Source organism: Polypterus senegalus, unplaced genomic scaffold (genome assembly GCF_016835505.1).
Source record: "Polypterus senegalus isolate Bchr_013 unplaced genomic scaffold, ASM1683550v1 scaffold_5100, whole genome shotgun sequence".
NCBI lineage: Eukaryota > Metazoa > Chordata > Cladistia > Polypteriformes > Polypteridae > Polypterus > Polypterus senegalus.
In genome coordinates, this window is record NW_024380422.1 from 131,313 (window position 1) to 154,063 (window position 22,751).

General features: G+C 44.3%; 1 protein-coding gene across 1 annotated transcript in view; it reads right to left on the bottom strand.

Annotated features, from left to right (window-relative positions):
- Positions 1-8,664: 8,664 nt before the first annotated feature.
- Positions 8,665-22,751, bottom strand: part of LOC120520207 — a 37,591-nt gene continuing 23,504 nt past the window's right edge. Inside the window, exons 3-6 of the mRNA XM_039742755.1 lie at positions 15,869-16,035; positions 15,492-15,666; positions 14,520-14,579; positions 8,665-9,018 (exon numbers count right to left, since the gene is read on the bottom strand). Coding sequence (XP_039598689.1) covers positions 8,684-9,018; positions 14,520-14,579; positions 15,492-15,666; positions 15,869-16,035 — 737 coding nt within the window. The 3' untranslated portion in view covers positions 8,665-8,683. The remainder of the gene's footprint in view (positions 9,019-14,519; positions 14,580-15,491; positions 15,667-15,868; positions 16,036-22,751) is intronic.

Here is a 22,751-nt window from a genome sequence, read left to right on the forward strand (position 1 = left end):
ATCAAGGTGCTGGTGGTCTGCCAGTAGATGGTGGGAGTCACGTAAAGGACCAGCCAGTCCTCATGTGATTCGTTTTACTGGAGACCCTAAAGATGGAGGGGATGTTTGAATTAGCAAAGGACGTGTTTGATTGTCAGCCAAATCCTGATTCTAAAAATCAGCTCATGTTGGTCATTTGATGTCACTGCTTGATGAGAAGCCACCTGAATGGACATTCACAATGACAAGACAAGTCACAGTGCTGTCCATCTATTGAGGATTTGGTTTGTGAATTTAGAAACATTTTAAATATGGCTGTCAGATTAGAGGTGGCAGTCCGTCGATTACTAGAATTCAGACAAGACATTCAGTCAGTTAGTAAATATAAAGTGACATGTGACATGTGAGCCCATGAAGTGGTCAGACTGATGACCTTCTCATGTCACTGCTGACCACACAAAGCTGGCACACCACATGGTGTCAGGGCTGCCAGTCCTGATGGTGTCGACTCTCAGGTGTGACTCCATCACAAATCTGCTGCTAATGTCCTGCTGTCGTATGGACAGGCCAGTCAGCTACGTGACGATCATCGGGGGGTTTACTTCTGAACTGCTTTACACCCTAAAGACCTTAAGTAGTCAGTGAAGAGGGTGGGATTTGACCCTGCGGCCTGGAGATGTGGGGTAGCAGTGCTCACCCTGTGCTGCCCCCGTGAAGGATCACTTTGACTAAAACGAGTTCCAGAGGTGAACTCCATATTTCTACAGTATGAGTGCGGACAGCCGGAGTTCAGAGGTTAGGATTATTAATGAAAACTGAACTAAAGTGGGAAAAAGTGTTATGTTAAATAAAATAAAAGTGAAAATAAAAGAGTGAAAAATAAAAACTAAATTGAAATTAAAACTGCATAAAGAAAACAACTGAAATGAAATACAAATCTGCTTTTTTCATTTTTTTGAATAACCAGACCAGAGTTCAACAATCAATTAGTCGACAGATTTTGTTGTTTTCCATTCCTGTAGCTCACTCTCTCCGTTGTTTTCTGTGTGTTTTACAAATCTGTTTCTTTACTTGTGCTAATTGTATATTTATGATCATCAATACTCACCTGAGAGTCTGTCCCTGCGCTCAGTAGAGGGCGCTATACACACACAAACTGTATGCTATTGTATTGCACTCAGCTCAGCTCTGTGACACTCCAAGGCTGGACCTTCACCTCCACTCACCGGGGGGGCGGGCGGCCGAGCACTTGGACTGACGGACTTTACAGCACAGAAGGGTCTCTGAAGTGTTTGAGGGTCAGTGCTGTCTCTTCATGGCGCCTCTTCATGCTCAGCGCGGACTCCTTCATCACCGACTGCTCACCACAAAGATTCTGCTACAGGCTGTTTATTCTCCGCCAACTCTACGCTCTTTATAATCAGCATTTTAATTTATAAAGACATCACTTTACACTTTCATGACAGACTGGGCACAGGATATAAATTACTATAAAAAAAAGTATTAATATGACCGCAGGACACGTGAAATAACTGAGCACTCACGTATGATTACTTGACATTCTACAGCACACGTGATGCCAGCGACAGACGACGACTCTTCTGTGGAGGGCACTGGCACAATGGCAGCCCCTCAGACTGGCACTTCCATTATTAGATGAGCCAGGACACGTTTTATGTTAAGTTTTATTTTCAGAAAAATTGTTAACAAATAACAGTAATTATGGAACTTGTGTTTCCTTTTAAAAGATTACATTTTGAACCTTTTTTTCTATTCAAAGACGTTTCAGTGTTTAGGTGTGAGAGGCTGCAGCCCCACTTGTACTTAAAATGTTTTATCAACCATAAATAACGAGACCACCTTGAGTTAGTAGCGAGTTCTTTCTTTTCCTTATTTTTGAAAGTATTTACTTTGTTGTCCTAATTAGTCAGAATGATGTAAGTGGGGCGTCACTGTGATTTGATTGACTTTACACGGCTGGGGCTCCACATTCCTGACTACACCCGCGGTGCACGTGAAGGACGCAGCTGCTGCCGTTGGACGCCAATATGAGGCTGCTGGTGATTTGTGATTGACGAGTGAGGAGGTGAAATAAAACAAACTCAGCAATCGGGGAGAGACGACCGGCCGGAGGAAGTTGGTTTGTGGCCCCTTTTGTTCTTAGAGGAGTTCATTAGTGCTAACCGTGGTGGAGGATTGCCGGCTTCCCATGCCGGTTCACACCCCCAGGCCGCCAGGAGGAGCTCTCCCGACAGCAGGACCATGCCCCGAGGTCCAGCAGGGCCTTATGGACTTTGTAGTGTTTTAACACAACCCTGCTGGATACCTTGGGGCCACCAGGAGTCGCTGTAGGGGGCTTATGGGTTCTTTATGCCCTATGACCCGGAGTACGTCAGGGTCACATGACAGGAAGGAACGACGTGCTCCGGGTTAAAGAAAGGACTGATTGCCCTGACCCGGAAGGAGTAAGGAACTATGGACTGTCGGGACAGGAATACCTCCGGGTCAGGGGCTATAAAAGGACGGTGCCTCAGTCCGGACAACGAGCTGAGCTGGGAGGAAGGGTGGCTAAGTGTCTGGGCGAGGAGGAGTGTTTATTGATAGAGTTTATTGTATGAGTAGTGTGGAGGGTGCTTGGTGCACGGAAGAACAAAATAAAAAGGTTCTGGACTTTCACCCGGTGTCTGGAGTTGTACCTGGGGTTCAAGGGAGCACTAGCGCCCCTACTGCCACACTGGCGCAGCCGGCAGGATACTCTGGCCGTCTGTTGGCAGGGGACCTGCAGTAAAATAAATTTTGTGTGGGCAGACGACCCCGGGAGGTCCCTCTTGGAACCGCGGAGGTGAAAACTCCACCCGCGACTAAGAGCGCTGCAATTGTAAGCTGTAAAATACAACAGACCGTGATGGGGAAGAAATCTGGGAAGAAGAAGGGATCTACCCAAAAGACTTCGGTCCCAGATGGGCTGGAAACGCTGTGGGCTTACCTGACAGGCGGTGAGGAAGAACGGGAACAGGCTGAAGCAGAGCAAATCCGAGCGGAGGAGCAGCCAGAACTTTGCAGGATTAAGACTCCCGAAGATTACTACAGGGAGTTGGAGAGGGATCGGCTACGTTCCGAGGTAAGTGCTGGGAGAGCACTCGAATCGCCGGAGCCTTTCTTTTCTTGTTTTGCAGAAGCCTGTCTGCACAAAGCGGACAAAGAGCCCCCGCCTCAGACCTAGGCAAGATGGCCGCGACAAGAAGAAGCCGGGCCAGTCTAGGAGTCCGCAGAGAAGAAGCCCATACGGCGAGAGCCACCACGTGACCTCACGCGATGGAAGCCGGGAAGACGGTCAGGAAGGATCCTTCGGTGAGGTCAGTAATTCCCCGACGGGTCTGAGCTTCCTGAAAGGGAAGGAGGCGGCGAGCGAAGCAGCGCCACAATTTAAAAAGAATCAAGAGGAACGGTCTGCCGACAAATTAAAAGAGACAGAGCGCAGTCCGCCGCGGCAGGCTACCCGTTCCTCTTCGGACTCCATGTCCCAGAAGCCTCCGCTGAAGCCCAGCAGAGCACGTGCCAGGAGCGGACGTGCTCATTGGCTCCCGGCCGGTAGGTAAATCAAATGCGGAAGCGGACTTAACCCCGGCCGAAATAACTAACTTTATGGACTTACAACAGCTCGAAAAATACCTCGAGCCCGTGTATGTTTTCTTCCAAGGAGTGAAGGAACTGAAGGCTCGTGTAGAGGAGCTGGGAGCTACAGCCGAGGCGCCGCTGAGAGGACTAGTGGAATACCTGCGGCGATTAGGCCGAGAAGCCCCGGTCTCGAGTGAGGTAGCGGTGCAGGTAAGTGAAATCTGTACCGTATATCATAAGGGGACACAGTGCGATCCGGCCCCGCTATTAATAAACAGCGAGTGTCAAAGCACTGTGAACCCGACAGTGGAGCGTGGAGTGATGACTGACCGGGAGGGGGAGGAAGCGATCGATCCGAGGCATGCGTGTGACGTGGCCTTCCAGAGCGAGTCGCCACTCCAGACCCCGACCGATGTAATAAGGGCGTTGACGTTAGTTACCGGAGGGGCGGAGGAAGTGCCAATCTCCCAGGTACAGCTAAACAGTGCTGTTACCCGGAGCGATGCGGTACTAATGACGCCGCCTTCGAAACAAAACAGAACAATGGGCGTGCAAACAGCAAAGAGGCTCTCTCTTTTCCATAGGGAGCCTCAGGCTGAGCCCAAGCCCCAGATCAAACGGGAAATCCCCAAAAGAAAAGGTGGGTCTCCCGATATAATGGAGAGAGAGGCTGAGAGCAGTAAAGCGGCCGTAAAACACTCCTTGGCAGAGAAAGGGGCGGAGATATCGCTAACGGAGTTCCCGAGGTGTTTCTGGTCTCGCAGAGGGGGACAACCAGGAGGACTTCGCCGATGCTTCAACTGCCGGCAGCCGGGCCACGAGTGGCGCCATTGTTCCCGGGGGGACAGAAGGTACGTCGTTCCCCCAAGGTTCACTAGAGGACAGGGACAACGCAGCCAAGGTCCGGCAGACGCGTCTTCCTGGAGGAGGACGTCCCTCGCGGGGCTGGATGCTCCGCCCCAGAAGTCGTCGCTAAGGGGGAGGGACTGTGGAGGATTGCCGGCTTCCCATGCCGGTTCACACCCCCAGGCCGCCAGGAGGAGCTCTCCCGACAGCAGGACCATGCCCCGAGGTCCAGCAGGGCCTTATGGACTTTGTAGTGTTTTAACACAACCCTGCTGGATACCTTGGGGGCCACCAGGAGTCGCTGTAGGGGGGCTTATGGGTTCTTTTATGCCCTATGACCCGGGAGTACGTCAGGGTCACATGACAGGAAGGAACGACGTGCTCCCGGGTTAAAGAAAAGGACTGATTGCCCTGACCCGGAAGGAGTAAGGAACTATGGACTGTCGGGACAGGAATACCTCCGGGTCAGGGGCTATAAAAGGACGGTGCCTCAGTCCGGACAACGAGCTGAGCTGGGAGGAAGGGTGGCTAAGTGTCTGGGCGAGGAGGAGTGTTTATTGATAGAGTTTATTGTATGAGTAGTGTGGAGGGTGCTTGGTGCACGGAAGAACAAAATAAAAAGGTTCTGGACTTTCACCCGGTGTCTGGAGTTGTACCTGGGGGTTCAAGGGAGCACTAGCGCCCCCTACTGCCACACCGTGTTATTCTTATTAATGGAGGACTCCCAGAATGAATAACAAGATGGCTGTATGTTAATTTAGTGTTGCAGACAGCTAGTTCATTTAAACACCCTGTGAAAGCCGACTGAGGAGGGATTTATAGTTCAGGAGGGGAACTGATTTGGGAGAAGCGGCTCAGGTTTAGTGGACGGAGCGCTCAGGTTAGACGGCTGTGGTTTGTCTCGGCATTGGGAGCCACTTTAGCCAGCTGATGGCTGCTGGACTCTTAGAGCTTTATTTATTTATTTATTTATTTATTTGTTTCATGTTTTTTTTTTTTTTCAAAATTATCGATTTGAACGAGTGCAACAGGTGAATATTCATTCTTTGCTTTGGTGTTTTGCTATCATTATTTTTCCTGTGATGAACATTTTCTTTATTTTTAATGCAATGCGTCTGTTATTATATTTGTCCTAATTAGTAATTGTACCATCTCTGACCAGTGTCTGACCCTGTCACCTGCCTGATGACGTCTACTAGGAGGGATAAGGAATGTTTTGTTCACTTATCTCCTGCCACACCACACACTGCACTTTATTTATCAATGAAGACCCCACACAGGTTGTGTCCCTGTCACTTGTCACTGTTCTGTGGACACTGAGGTGTGTTTCATCTTTCACATTCTCCATGATGAAGGAGAGTCTCATTATAACCTGTAAGCTTCTTTAGACAAAAGTGAACATTCTACAGATTTGTAACTGACTTATTGTGATTAAAGTTATTAATTCTTGCAGCTATTAATAAAAATTGTTTTAAAAATAACACACTACAAGAATTATAAAACAGACTTTCAATGCACAGACATATCCAACAATAACATAAAAATGACTTTTCTAGAACTTTCTAATCAGTTGTACTTTTCTCATTTCTCAACAAAGAGGGTCTAATAGTGAATTTCTGTGCTGAAAGATTCATTCAAACAAGCCAAGTATAAATTATTATTTGATTTCTGTTGTTATTTAGCTGCTGTTGTGGCTTTCAGGTGGCACTGTGACACACAGCAGTGTATGTTCTGACATGGACCCTCGTCTATTTGTAGGCCTGACACCCCTGATGGACACTGTAATGCAAGGGTGTTGAACTCCGGTCCTGGAGGGCCGCAGTGGCTGCAGGTCTTCATTCTAACCATCTTCTTCATTAGTGACCAGTTTTTGTTGCTAATTATATTCTTCTGCCTTAGTTTTAATTCACTTGACTCAGGCTCCTTAGTTGTCTCTTTTTCTTTAATTAGCAGCCAAACACTAATACAATACAATACAATACAGTTTATTTTTGTATAGCCCAAAATCAAACAGGAAGTGACGCAATGGGCTTTAACAGGCCCTGCCTCTTGACAGCCCTCCAGCCTTGACTCTCTAAGAAGACAAGGAAAAACTCCCCAAAAAAAAACCTTGTAGGGAAAAATGGAAGAAAACTTGGGAAAGGCAGTTGAAAGAGAGACCCTTTCCAAGTAGGTTGGGAGTGCAGTGGGTGTCAAAAGAAGGGGTCAATACAATACAATACACAGAACAGAACAAATCCTTAATTCACCATAAAATAAAAAATTTAGAAGTACTAATGAGACACACATTGAGCCACCACATGACCAGCTCACCTGTGTCCTTCATACAATATCTGAAAATAAAGAAAGGTGAAAGTCTTAGTAAGGCTGATCTGCTTAGGTCACCAAAAATTTTGTTGTTGTTCTTAGAAAAACAGAAAAATCAACATTTTGAAAATGTCTGCTGTGGCAAAATGAGAGCAGCGACAAGCCATGGAATTAAATAATGAGTTTAATTAACAGCAAGAATCAGCTTCTCATTAATGGATTGGTTGGAGTGAAATTGGTTGGAGTTTGGAATCCCAGTTTAGCTGGTCATCCGTTGGCTCATTTCACATCTCATTTCTGTTTGGCTTCCATTTAATGAAGAAACAAATCAATTCAGAGCACTGAATCCTTAAAAACAGGGCTAATAAAATGAAGGGAAAATGAATTGATTAGCAGTGAAAACTACACACTGATTAGGAAAAGGGTTAGAATGAAAACCTGCAACCACTGTGGCCAACCAGGCCCAGAGTTCAAACCCCTGCTCTAATGTCACCCCTCAGTGTCCACAGACAGTCAAACTAAACTCATGAAGGTTTTATTACTCACTTGACACGTCTGCAGCAGATGAGCCCCGGTGCCAGTCTCATGATGCACTCTGAGGTGAGGTTTGTGTCTGACAGGTTGAGCTCCTCAAGTTCTCCACAGCAGCTGATGACAGAGCCCAGCACAGCACAGTCCAGAGGAGATAAAGTCTGTTCTTCTAAAGTCCATCTTTAAATCCTTCCCAATGGCATCTCTGATTAAACTCTTGTTCTGAGTCTCATAGAGCCACTGACACACTCGCAGAGCTTCACTCTCATCTCCTGTCCCTGTAGTGCCACTTCAGCTTTCTGCTTCACCCACTCCAGTATTCTCTTTGCTGTCTTCCTCTCAAACTCCCCCATAACTCCCCTCAGTGTTTTAAACACAGAATACCTGGCCAGTCCTGCTAAAAATCGAGTGAGAATCTCAAACCGCCATCTTACATGAGTCCAGCTTCACAAGCAGCTCTTCAACACCCCCTGATGGATCGAGGTAGAAGGAGCAGGCGGCCATGAACTCCTGTATGGTGAGGTGGTAGAATGTGTACGTTGTGTGCTCAAGAGTGCTTTCTCTGAAGGATTTCTTTGAGGAACCCTGAGAGAAATGGAGAGGACAGGATGGGCTGGAGACCAAAGGTGGACATCTCAAACTTGTCATAAAACACAAGATTCTTGTTGACGACCCCATAATAAGCCATTTTTCCTAGTTTGACTAGAATCTCTCGCTGGTTCTTGGCTTCTCGCTTGTGATTGGTGAGGATGTTGTGTAGGAACATCACAAAGAGCTCAGTGACAGTTCTGGGGGCAGCTCCTCGCTCTTCTTCAGGTGTCATGAAGTGGCTCTTCAGCACAGAGCAGATAATCCAGCAGTACGAGGGGTTGAAGCACATGGTGTACAGGATGGCATTCTCCTCCACGTACTGAAAAGCCTCAGAGCCTCGATTAGCATCACCAAAGAACTTCTTAAAGTACATCAGCCTTTGTTCAGGGAAGAACCCCAGGATCTCTGCAAATCGATCAACTCTCTCCATGTCCAGGGTCTCCAGGGCTGTTGGTCTGGTTGTTATCAGGACTGTGCAGCCCTTCAGTAATGTCTTCCTTACCAGGCTGGTGACCAGGGTGTGGACAGGAAAGTAGTCATCTGGGTTTGAGCAGAACCTTTCCTGTGTGAAGTCCAGTTTGTGTTTCCACTCATCCAGGCCATCAAATATAAAGAGGAGAGATTCAGGTTTCTGAAGGATTTCTCTCAGTCTCGGGTCATTGAGATATTTATAGTGCCTTACAATCAGCCTGGTCAGAAGCATCTGTGGTTCTGTCTCCGTGTCTAGAAGGTTGAGCTCCTGAATTTAAACAGGAATACAAATGAAAACCTTGGTACTGAGTGCCTCTTGCCCAGTCAAACATGATCTTCTTCACCATGGTGGTCTTCCCAATTCCAGCCACCCCACTGACCAATACAATATGAGGGGCAGTCTCACTACCTGGACTCCTCCTGAAAAGCTGCTCAGTCCAGATTCGCTCACATTTCTCTTTGTTCGCTTCTCTATTAGCTCTGCATGAGTTCTCCCCATCTTCTCCAGTTCATGGTGAGTCTCACTGTAGGTTCTTTTGAATTGTTTAAAGACCATCAGCTCTGTGTATCGAGTCTCAAAGCCCACAGCTCTGGTGAGTGGATCTCCAGGAGAAGCCTGATCCTCCAGAGTTCTTGTAGATTCAGACACACCACCTCTGTGTGTCTCATGGAGGCCTGAAAGTGATAAAGAGAACTTGTGAGAAAGAAAAAAGAAAATTGCCAGCTAATCCAGCACTGTGTACTCTGGGTTACTGACCTTGAGGAGGCAGCTAACCTGTGGTACAGTAGGAGATTACAGATGTTCCTTGTGTCTTTTACGGGGGATAGCATGAACCTGAGAGGAGACTTCAAGCAGACAGGTAGAAACAGGTGTGTCATTGTTAGACATGCAGTAAACACAAGACTACAGGTGCACACTGGACAAGGGCTCCAGCCCAGAGTTGAGAGTTGACATCCATTTTCAGGTTCTTGTGGAGCTTGATGGTGACTCTGACAATTCTGTGATGGAGGAGCCCCTGTGGGTCACTTGAAACCAGTCACCTCAGAAAGACAAAAGTATTGAAAGTACAGGACTCAGTCGTCAGAGGGAATGAGATTTAGGTTTATGTTCTTGTGTGGTCAGACTCTTGTATGTTGTGCTGCCTACCTGATGGGATATCTCCTTGGAAGGATGAACAGGCTGCTGGGAAGAGGTGGGTGGATTTAGTTCTCATTGGCCATACTGGAACAGAAGACAAATGTGTGGGCAGAGTGACACTTTGACAATCAAGGAGTTAAGTGCCAAACTGAGAGTGGAACTGACATGGAGGTCATCTCTGAAGCTCTGACTTTTCAGTCCATATAAGAATGACGGAATTAGAAAGTTTAAACGAGTGTCTCACCTTGGGGTAGGATAGAAGAGCACAGGTTGAAGGGGCATTGGGACACTGCGACAAGATGAATTTAATCAGGAGGGACACCAATGTGGGAGAGTGCGGGGTGTTAGGTAGGACATATAAGTAGATAACTCAAAGACTTGGGGGGGAGAGAGGGTAGCAGGGAGGTTAGGACAGGCCTGGTTTCACATAAATGGATACCCACAACAGTGTAAAAACAAATAAAGAAATAATTAAGAAGTTTCTACTCAAAGAGTCAAAGATAATTGAGCATTATGCATTTAAATCACTGGCCTTAAATGCAATGAAAAAAATAATAAACTGTATGAGTAGTTCTGTGTAACTGAACAAACAGTGGGCTGAGAAAGTATTCCGACTCCAACCCTTTCTGCAAATTTGACTATTTTACAGATTTAATTTTAAATAGATATAAATAGATATATAGATATATATAGTTGTGGTAATCACAACTCAAAGGCACATGATATCCAACATGGTGTTCCACAAGGCTCTATCTTGGGTCCACTGCTCTTCTCAATCTACATGCTTCCGTTAGGTCAGATTATCTCAGGTTACAACGTGAGCTACCACAGCTATGCTGATGACACACAGCTGTACTTATCAATAGCACCTGATGACCCCGACTCTCTCGATTCACTAACACAATGTCTTACTGGTATTTCTGAATGGATGAATAGTAATTTTCTCAAACTAAATAAAGAGAAAACTGAAATTTTAGTAATTGGCAATTATGGATTCAATGAGGTTATCAGAAATAAACTTGATGCATTAGGATTAAAAGTTAAGACGGAAGTAAAAACTTAGGGGTAACTGTTGACTGTAACCTGAATTTTAAATCGCATATTCATCAGACCACTAGGACAGCATTTTTTCACTTAAGAAACAAAGCAAAAGTTAGACCTCTTATATCATTGAAAGATGCTGAGAAATTAGTTCACGCTTTTGTTTTCAGTCGACTAGATTACTGTAACGCACTCCTCTCAGGACTACCCAAAAAAGACATAAATCATTTGCAACGAGTGCAGAATGCAGCTGCTAGAATCCTAACTAGGAAAAGAAAATCCGAACACATTTCTCCAGTTTTGATGTCACTACACTGGTTATCTGTGTCTTTCAGAATTGACTTTAAAATTCTGCTTATGGTTTATAAAGCCTTAAATAATCTGCTCCATCTTATATATCGGAATGCCTGACACGTTATATTCCAAATCGTAACCTTAGATCTTCAAATGAGTGTCTCCTTATAATTCCAAAAGCTAAACTTAAAAGAAGTGGTGAGGCGGCCTTCTGCTGTTATGCCCCTAAAATCTGGAATAGCCTGCCAATAGGAATTCGCCAGGCAAATACAGTAGAGCACTTTAAAACACTGCTGAAAACACATTACTTTAACATGGCCTTCTCATAACTTCACTTTAACTTAATCCTAATACTCTGTATGTTCAATTCATCATAATAACTATTCATAGTGGCTCTAAAATCCGTACTAACTTCTACTCTCTTCTGTTTCTTTTCCGGTTTCTTTGTGGTGGCGGCCTGCGCTCCACCACCTACTCAAAGCATCGTAATGCTCCAACATTGATGGACTGAAAGCCAGAAGTCTACGTGACCATCATCATCAAATCCTTCCGTGAAAACCCTAAATCCAAAGAGGACTGTTTCATTTATGTTAGGTAGAATGCCCAGAAGGGACTGGGCGGTCTCATGGTCTGGAGCCCCCGCCCTGCAGATTTTATTTTTTCTCCAGCCCTTGGAGTTTATTTTTTGTTTTTCTGTCCACCCTGGCCATCGGACCTTACCCTTATTCTATGTTAATTAATGTTGACTTATTTTATTTTATAACTGTGTCTTTTTATTTTTCTATTCTTCATTTTGTAAAGCACTTTGAGCTACATTTTTTGTATGAAAATATGCTATATAAATAAATGTTGTTGTTGTTGTTATTTTTGCCTATCCATCAACACTGAATAACCCATAATGACAAAATGAAAACAGAATTTATTAAATATCAAGAACAATAATCTCTCATTAACAGAAGTGTTTAGCCACTTAACTAAATTTATTGAAGAAGCCCCTTTGGCAGCAATTCCATCTTCAAATCTTCTTGCTATGTGTCTATAAGCTTTGCACACCTGGATTTGTTGAGTTAATCCCATTATTCTTGGCAGATCCTCTGAAGCTCCATTGAATTGGATGGTAAATGTCTGTAAACTGCCATCTTCAGGTCTCTCCACACATGTTCTATGGGGTGTAAGACAGGGCTTTGGTTGACCCACTCAAAGACACTCAGAGACTTGTCCAGAAGCCACTCTAGGGTTGTGGACTTTATGCTTTGGGTCATTGAACAGTCACCCCAGTCCCACGTGGAGTGATCTCTCTAGCAGGTTTTCTTCAAGGACCTCTCTGGATTTGTCTGCATTCCCTCAATTTTGGCATGTCTGCCTGTCCCTGCATCACCATAGCAAGATGCTGTCACCACCAACGTTCAGTACAGGAATCAATTCAGGGAGCCACAGGTGGACTCTAATAAAGTTCTTGAAACATCTCAAGGAGAATTAAAGAAAACAAGAAGCACCTGAGCACAATTTGGAGTGTCACAGCTGAGTGTCTAAAGACTTCCAGGAATGAAAGATTTCAGTTTTTGATTTAGATTATTTTTTTGCAAACCTTTTTAAAAATCATGATGTCACTTTCTCGTTAAGGGTTATTGAATGTACAATGAAGGGCAGAAATGGCCAATTTCTCCATTTCAAATCAAATCTACAACACAGTAAAGTTTGCAGAAAGTGAAGAGGTCTGAATACTTCCTGACTCCACTGCATTTATAATATTATAGCAGCAGTGAGAAGTAAAGCAAATTACCTCCTTTATTGGCTAACTGGAAAGATTACAAAATGCAAGCTTTGAGGTAACTCAGGCCCCTTCTTCATGAAAGATGTTCATTACAAAGGTGTAGGAATCGCCATGTATATAAAACACAATTTAAATGTAAGTCATCTTCAATTAGACAGTGAGACACAGCTTAGTGAGGATGTTTGGTACGATGAGACAGCATTAGGGATTAAGGCCTCATATTTGTAGTGTGTTACAGACCACCTAAAGACATCAATAGCTTCAATTTACATCCATTTATAATATTAACAAGACAAGTTTAAAGGGGATTTCACAGTCATGGGAGACATTAATTATCTAAACTTTAACTGGGCTAACCTTACAAATAGTGGAGGATAAGGACAGGAGTTTACAGACGTAACAAGTGACTGTTTATAACTCTGTGTCTTAAATCATCTGAGCCACATGCGGATTCTTCCTTCACCACATGACAAGGTCCTCCACTAGCCTCCTGTAATGCTGACTCATTTCCGTTAATAATGCAGCCTATGATGGAGGAATCATCTGAGAATTTCTATACATGGTGAGCGCTGGTATTCTACTGGAAGTCCTTTATGCTGAGAGTAAACAGGAAGAGAGACAGGACAACTCCCATTTCTGACACACAGTCCCTCAGCCTCACAAACAGCAGTCTTTTTTCAGGTAGTCCATGATTCAGGAGATTGTGGGGCATTAAAACCAAAGCCCTGAGCTTTTTCCCAAGTCAATGAGGCAGAATGGTGTTAAAAGTACTGGAAACACTCAAATACCATTGTACCAACTGTGGTGCCAGCTTTGTCCAAGTGGGAGATCAGAGCATCTTCAACACTTACATGTGTCTGATAAGCAAACTGCAGAGGAATGAGATGTTCTCAAAGCAGGGGTTAGAGCTGTTTGAGGGCCAGCCTCTCAGAGTTCTTCATGATGTATGAAGTAAGAGCAACTGAAGTCCTCAAGATCACTGGAACATAGAAGAACATGTGAAGAACAGGAGTGCCAGCGACCAGTCAGCATGGATTTGGATGAGGAGATCATGTCTCGCTAGTGTGGTGAAGTTGTATGAGGAAGGAACAAAAACAGATGACCAGAGAGGTGAGAAAGAAGTGAGAATTAAGGGCACATTCTGTCGGTGAATTGACTCAAACACAAGAAGCAAAGAGATGTGGGGTGAGGAACCTTAGTATTACATGTAGGAAGTAAACATTTTAGATTAAAATACACAATCAGAGGTCTAAAACCTGAAAGAAGGATGGCCTGGGAATTGTAGTGAAATGCTCATCACTTACATCAACAGTGGACAAAGGCCATGAATAACGCACAGCAGGATGTCAGGTCATATAGCACCCCCATGTGGAGCACAAGTCACGTCAGGTTATACTAAAGTGTTTTGACACACTGGTGACACCTCATCTGGAGTGTTGTGTGCAGTTTTGATGTTCAGGAACATAAAGTCTGTTTTAGCAGTAAAGAAAGTCCAGAGAAGATTAACAAGGCTGATTCAGGACTGAGAGGTCTGCACTATGAGGACAGACTGAAGGAGTTGAACCTTTTCAGCTTAAACAGAGGCAGATGAAGATGTCATAAATTAAGTTTTTAACGTTATGAAAGTCAATTTTATGGTGGATGCATTTTATTATATTAGATGGAAACTTGATAAGGGTAAATATCACACAGATGTTAATGTTTTTCTCCAGAAAGAGAACAATAGACACAAGGAAAAAGTGTGGTGGAGAGTAGGACTTTAGGACCCTCAAAATCTGACAATGTTATTTTGGAAAATATTAAGAGAATAAGATTAGTGAGCTTATTGAGATGAATGGCCTGATCTTGTCACAATTGTTCTAAATGTCTAACTGAGGAGCAGAGTCCTGGAGGAGCTGATGACAGGAGATAACAAGACAAGTGGCTTACCTTTAATACCATCATCAATGGGAGTGGGCTGGAGACTGGCCTGAATGTCCATCAAGAGGTCTGGTCCTGGTGAAATAACAAGAAGAAGAGTGAGTTACAGCAGTAAAGAGGAAGATTAACAAAAGTATGCAGAAGTACACAGTGAGGTATACAACCAGAAAAATATCAAAACTAACAGACTGCTGCTAATGTGCACTTTGTCTGGCAACAATGAAGAGTTAAAATCTGAAAGTAAAGAGCAAACTATCAATGTGTGTCCATATTAGGACTCTAAAATTAAGTGTCCAGGAAAGAAGAACAAGAAAATGACACACCAGACAGTATTAGGAACAGCAGACATATTGTGTGTTTATCATGCTGAGGAGAGTAGGAGGCAAAGTGGAGAGCAGGGACTCTTTACTGAGACCTCAGGGGCAGCCTCATGGGGATTTGAGGGGGAAACATCTGAAAATACAAACATGGATGAGCATGAGCGTGGGCATCTGGTGGCATCTAAAGCTAACATTTACCTACACTGACCTGAGGGTGTGCTAAGATCAGGGTGTTGGAAAACAACAGAATCTGTAAAGCAGAATCTCTTCAAGCAAAGGAAAAGAAAATATTAGTATTGATCAATCCCGGTGGGCTGTAGGTGTAGTCTTATAAAGTGTTAAAGGGGTGACATCCCAGTCAAATGTGCGGTCATGACAGGTCACACATAGCACACCAGTTACTAAATAATATGGTAGGACCACTGACCCCTTTTAAAGACTTTAATAAAACTTAAAAGAGAAAATCAGAGGAACAGGAGTAAGTGTTGGCATTGACAACCATCAAGCAGGCGTCTCGGTGTAAGTGACAGACTTGACAGTTGTGTGTCCAGTGGCCATCAGACAGTAATGTGCTTTGTGTTCCTGTGTCTCTTACTTTGTTTCCTTTTGTTATTTCTGCACATTCAGTGTTACCCTGTCACACAAGACTCCATTAACTTACCACCCTCTGTCACCTCCTTCAATATTCTTGTCAGGTTTGGTGATGGAAATCTCACAAGTTCTTCAGCCAGCGCCTCCCACAGGCTCACCAGTACCACACTGTCCATCTTCATTATGTCACTAATGAAGGACTCCACACCTGCTTGCCCCTCAGACCTTTCTTTGGCTTTGAATCTCTGAAAGACAAGCAATTGACTGGAGGGGTCAGTTTGGTAAAGACCACTGGGAGAGCAGAGCAGAGTGGTCAGTAGGGTCTGATTACCTCACAATAACAGAAAAACCTGCTATGGATGAGTCAGGCAGTCTCAGATAATTCTCCTGAGCTCACCGTCTCTGCTCAGCTCTCTGTGCCTTGTACTGACAGGGAGACCTGCCTACCTTGGCCTCATCGTTGGTGAGGATGTTCTTGGTGGCCAGGTTCTGCAGGATACTCCTGATGTCGTATTCAATCACATAAGCCAGGTAGGGCTTGTAGAACTTGGTGATCTTGAGAAGATCCTCATGAGAGAAGGTTTGTATTACTTTAGGAAACTTCTGTGTTAAACCTGCAGTGGAAACAGAAAATTAAGAGATGTAGGTGTGATGGAGGCTGAGGGATGAGAATTCAGTCAGACATGGCCATCTCTCTCAGACCTAACTAGTGGCCTCATCTATTCACACAGTAAATATGAGAGAATAACATCAACGACAGGCTGGACTGGTCTCATAATACAGTGGAGCTGCTGTATATAAGAAAGGGCAGAGCAGACCCTTTTTCTGAAGAGACTGTGCTCCTTTAATATGAGTAGTGACGTCCCTAACATGTTCTACAACTCTGTGATGGCCAGTGTGGTTTGCTTGGTTAGTAATATCACTTCAAGAGATGACCACCTAATCAACAAGATGATAAGATGGCACTCAATCACTGGGAAAAAAGCGTAGGTTTGGAGAAGTGGATCTTTGACACACTGAATGATTTCTGATCTCTAAGGCTCAAAGAGAACAGCTGTCTTGTTCACAATAGTGTGGCTCATCATGCAGCTCTAAAAGAGATGCACACACCTGACTTTAAAGGAAACAGCAGCCTGTGGCAATCAAACTGAATCAAAGTCCCTTCCATTTACTGATCCAGTGCTTTATTTGATCATCAGATTTAACCAGAGTTCAATCTGGGGTTTCAAGCCTAAAACATGAATGTCCTTTTGATGCCTTATTGTGTGGAGCCGTCTCCACAGACATGTCAGCTGATCCTTGACTTTAGTCTTCATTCTCAGATGACTCAGATGACTGCAATATTAGTAGATTTGCAGTTTTGCTCTTTATTTTAATGTTCAGGTGGTGGTAGTGCAGTCGGCTTTCTGCTCCTCTTCTTATTCTGATGAAATATCAGGTCTCGTATGCCACAGAATGCCAAGCCAAATGGGACAATGCCACCTTGTCCTACAGTGGATTGGAGCTACTGGCGTACATTACAACCAGCTTCTGCTCCAGTAGTAAATGTTTTTATCCCAACTTTAACACCCCAACTCTTTCATTAGTGTATGTGTGTGCCTTGTGTTTTGTGAAGTCTATAATTGTGTTTAACCTGTAAACCTGTTACAGCACCCTGAGCCTGCAGTTAATGAAGAGCTCATTACAAAATAAACTGAACTGAACTGAAATAGCGACATCACAGTATCTGCCTGTCAGTTTATATCTGATTATGGAGGTGCTGATGGTCAGTTGCTCCCACATTTGAAGAGTGAGGTGAGTGGCAATTCAATGTTGATGCATTCAGCCCACTTGGCCTCCTATTTTTCATGTTATCTTTCAGCCAATCAAAATTCACACACAGCAGTGGTGAAGATGAGACACAATTGGCAGAGTTGGCTTTTGCGGTAATTTTCATAATAAGTTTAGACTTCATGAAGAAGAAGCCCCCATTCTTTAGACAACTGGATGCAGTGCCTCTTTTGTATGTCAGGCGATTTCTAAAGTCACCTTGTTCTCTGAGCAGTTGGCCTAATGAATCCTGCATACAAGGGACAGATGGGCACTAATAAGCCTGCCTCTCTCAGCTTTCATTGGTACAACTTTACTTAGCTGCATATTTATATTAGAAATAAACTAGAAGATCATTTAAAGGTAAAGGTATTTGGAAATCAAACAAGGTCTCTATCATTTGTGTTTTCGGATTCATTGTGACTCCTAGAAGGAAAGCCAACAAACTGCTGGGCATGGAAACATGTGTAAGCTATTTTTAAGCAGAATTTGGGATTTATAAAACACAAACTTGAAGTTAGAGGAGCGTTTGACCATCAGTAAATCACACTCAAACTATTGTGGTGTTGGAATTTTAGGTATTGTAAGCAGCAGTTAAGTGAACAGAAAATAATTTTTCATTACACTTGTCAAGTCAGTCACACTGTGATGTTAGTCTATTCTTCCATCCATCCATTTTGTATACATGACTCTTCTAAACCCATAACTGAACTGAGATCAAACCATTCATCTTTGATGGTCTTTGGAATATCAGATCCAGGATGTCTAAATCAGCTAGTAAGTCAGTCATCATCATACAAAATGACACATCTACCAATTTAAACATCTAAATGACAGAAAATCTTATATTTTTAAGTCTGCTTCTCTATGTGTTTTAATTGTGGTAAAATGAACACTTTCTTATTTTAAGAAGTTAGAAGACTAAGATCTTTTGTAAAATAAATACTCCCATTACTGGCCTTTAACTCCCTTTCAGTGTTTGTCTCGGTCTTTCCATCTTGGTGCTTGTTTCAGTATGCATAGTGTAACATTCAGATGTGATTTAGTTAACTGATTTAATAGGGTGTTGTATCATGTCAGCCATTAGGAATGCAATGAGAAGTCAAGCAAAATGACTCCTTTTATTGATTAACTGAACAAATTACAATATGCAGGCTTTCAGGTCAACTCAGATCCCTTCAGGTAGTATGTAATCAACTGACTTGATTTGACTGATAATTAACTGATTTGAAAGATGGAACGCTTTCTGTTATTGCTTCATGAAAGAGACAGATATCACATTTTTATTTTTTAACAAGTTATATGTGTGATGTGTGATGAAGGTGTGCTTAGAGTGCCATGACACTCGTTGTACAGGCAGGCATAAGCATCAGGCACACGTGCACCAGCATTTCAATGATTTTACAAACAAGTTAAGACCAAATATATATATATATATATATACAGGTATATATATTGTCATGCACGCTGCATGGGGAGCAGTTTAAGGACCCAACGCACCGCAACAAGACATGCCAGGAGACAATGGCAGTGTACTAACTTCTCTCTCTTTATTCCTTCAGAAAGAACGAGGCCCAGCCGATGTAATACCACCCGGATGATCCAAAGAGCCGCAGCACTTCTGGGTTCCTTTCCTACTTCTGGTCCCCTGTGATGATATCAGCTACCCATCCAGCATCACGATTTTCCCAGCAACCCACCATTTAATTTCGGGTCCATCCCATAAATTGTCCATCTACCCCTCTTTCTAAGTCTTTGAGTTATTTGAACTACTGACCTTGAATATTTTTTGCAGTATACGGGCTAAAACCCCAAACCTTTATACAACTCCATCCATCCATCCATTTTCTAACCCACTGAATCCGAATAGGGTCACGGGGGTCTGCTGGAGCCAATCCCAGCCAACACAGGGCACAAGGCAGGAACCAATCCTGGGCAGGGTGCCAACCCACCGCAGGACACACACAAACACACCCACACACACCAAGCACACCCCAGGGCCAATTTAGAATCGCCAATCCACCTGACCTGCATGTCTTTGATTGTGGGAGGAAACCGAGCGCCGGAGGAAACCCACGCAGACACGGGAGAACATGCAAACTCCACGCAGGGAGGACCCGGAAGGGAACCCGGTATCCTAACTGCGAGGCAGCAGCGCTACCACTGCGCCACCGTGCGCCCTATTTTATACAACTCTGTTTTGTTTATTACAGTTGGTGTAGTCGACAGGATAGTGCCCAAAATGTCTGAAGGGCAGGACCTCAACTCAGTCCAAACTTTGACGAATGAGCTCCAAGTGGTCAAGGTCGACCAGGCAGCCACCAAGACGGTGCTGGCGGCGGCAGAAGCAGTGAAACCGAGCCCGCACAGCCTCTACCACCCCGATCGACCCTCTCATGGAGACAGACAATCTTGAGTCATATCTCAGTATTTTCGAGAGGACGGCGACTCGCAACCAATGGCCACGGGCGGAGTGGGCGACCATCTTGGCTCCATACCTCAAGGGCCCTGCGCAGGGCCTATCATGACCTTCCTGAGAAGGAAGCTGCCCAATACGACCCACTGAAGGCCGAGCTTTATAAGCGCTACAGCTGCAACCTCTGGCCAGCAGGCGAGGGCATGGCAGCAGTGGAGATTCAACCCGTGTGACGATGTTAGTTCTGGCTCCACACTCCCATCTGATTTGGAAGCACTTGAACCCAACACCATCGATAACGTAACCAAGTGAGCTAGTCAGTGAAGGCAAATAAACAATTGAGCAAGGGGTGGTGCAAAAAGTACAACAGTGCTTTTATTTTATTTATTTATTTTATTTACCAGCGCAGGTTTGCGAATTAGGTCATGCCCACCTCCTAGGCACACATCTAGGGGCCGAGAAAACGTTGGAAAGAGTAAAGCTCCGATTATACTGGCCTGGGATCAATGAGGAGGTCCAGCGTTTCTGTCTGTCCTGCCCAGTCTGTCAGCTATGTCAGATACCCTGGAGGGACCGTGCTCCTCTAGTCCCGATTCCTCTTATAGATGTTCTCTTTGAGAGGATCGGCATCGATCTCGTAGGACCCCTAGACCCTTCGCACAAGGCCATAATTATATACTGGTCATGGTGGACTATGCAACTCGATACCTGGAAGCAGCTCCCTTGCGAACTGCTAATACTAAGATCATCGCATGGGAATTAGTAGGGCTTTTTCCAGAGTGGGCATACCTAAAGATGTCCTTACGGACCAAGGTACACCCTTTACTTAGGATACATTCAGGAGTTTGCCAAATTACTCTGTATTAAGCATCTCAAAAGGTTTATTCAGACCCTCAAATAAATGCTCCGCAAGGTAGTAAGCTGACGGTAGGAACTGGGACCAACTCTTGCCCCTGGTACTTTTCACTTACCAGAAGGTGCCACAAGCCTCTATGGGGTTTTCCCTTTGAACTCCTATATGGACGCCAACCCAGGGTATTTTCGACATACTAAAAGAAGGTTAAGAAGGGGAGGCACTTCCTCCACAAACATCTTAGAGTATATCGTGCAGTTATGCGATAGATTGGATAAAATCCAACCATTACTTAAAAACACATGTCCAGGGCTCAAGCAGCGCAGACCTGGAATTATAACCAAACTCCTCCCTGCGTGAATTTCAGCTGGGAGATCATGTACTGGTGCTTGCCCAACTCCAAGTCGAAATTGTTGGCCCATTGGCAGGGTCCATATGAGGTGAAAGAGAGAAAAGGGCTCATCGATTATTTGGTAAGTCAGCCAAACCGCCGACCGAGCAAGAGGGTGTAACTTAACATTAACTTACTGAAGCCGAGAAAGCTAGGGAAGAACACCCGTTTTCCAGCCCGCCCTCTCCCTTTTCTCCAAAAATACACACTTAACCTAGGCCACAATTTGACTTCCCACCAGCGACAAGAGCTCAAAAGTGCGATCCTGTCTATCCCGCAAGTGGTCATTGAAGCACCAGGCCGGACCTCACTGATTCAGCACGACATCATGACGGACCCGAGGGTGGTCACTAGGGAATGACCCTATCGCCTCCTGGAGGTAAAATGTGCTGAAGTGGAACTGGAGGTACAATGGATGTTGGACATGGGCATTATTGAAAAGACCTAAAGCCCCTGGTCCAGTCTTATCGTCCTCGTGTCCAAGCCAGATGGGTCATGGAGATTCTGTAATAACTTACGCCTTAATCAAGTCTCCAAATTTGATGCTTATCCAATGCCTCGAGTGCATGAGCTCCTCGAGAGGCTGGAGACGGCTCATTACTTGACTACTTTTGACATGACAAAGGGTTACTGGCAAATTCCCTTAACGGCATCCGCCAAAAATAAACCTGCATTCAGCACCCTAGTGGACATTGGCAGTACAAGGTGCTTCCATTTGGGCTGTACAGGGCACCAGCAACCTTCCAATGTCTGGTAGATAGAGTGCTTCGCCCCACCAGTCCTATTGTGCGCCTACCTTGATGACGTGGTCATCTTTTCCGCACCTGGAAGGAACATGTATTGCAGGTTTACGCGGTCCTCCTGATGCTAGTGAAAGCCATGCTGCGATCAACCCCAAGAAGTGTTTATTCGGGTTGAATGAAGCCAAATATTTGGGCTACCTGCTAGGTGGAATGAAAGGTGAAAGAATGAGACTACACCACCGTAATACCGCTCGGACGATCCAAAGAGCCAACACTTCCAGGTTCCTTTATTTCCTCTGGTCCCCCTGTGATGACATCAGCTACCCATCCAGCACCACATTCCCAGCATCCCACTATTTAATTTCCGGTCTGTCCCCATAAAATGTCCGTCTACCCTCCTTCTATGTCTTTGAGTTACTTGAACTACTGACCATGAATATATTGTTGCAGTATACGGACTAAAACCCCAAACCTTTAGCGGAAAAGTAGTATGTTAAAGAAAAGAAAAGGAAACATTTTGAAAATAACGTAACATGATTGTCAATGTAATTGTTTTGTCACTGCTATGAGTGTTGCTGTTATATATATATACGATATATATATATATATATACAGACACACACACATATAAACATATATATACATATACATATATACATATACATACATATGTACATATATATATATACAGTAATCCCTCCATTGCGGATTTTAAATGTAAGCATATCTAAATATATATCACGGAATTTTCGCTGGTTCATGGATTTCTGGACAATGTGTGTTTTAATTTATGGTACATGCTTCCTCAGTTTGTTTGCCCAGTTGATTTCATACAAGGGATGCTATTGGCGGATGGATGAGAAGCTACCCAATCAGAGCACGTATTACATATTAAATAAAACTCCTCAATGATATAAGATATCCTTCCGTGTGGTGCTTCGCACACTTCAAAGCTCTAACAGCCCGTATTGATTTTTGATTGTTTGCTTTTCTCTGTCTCTCTCTCTCTCTCTCTCTCTCTGACATTCTCTCTGACATGGGTGTGAGCAGAAGGGCTGTTTGCACACTGGCCTAGAGGATACAGACGCTCCTCTAAAAAGGCTGAAAGACTACCTTCA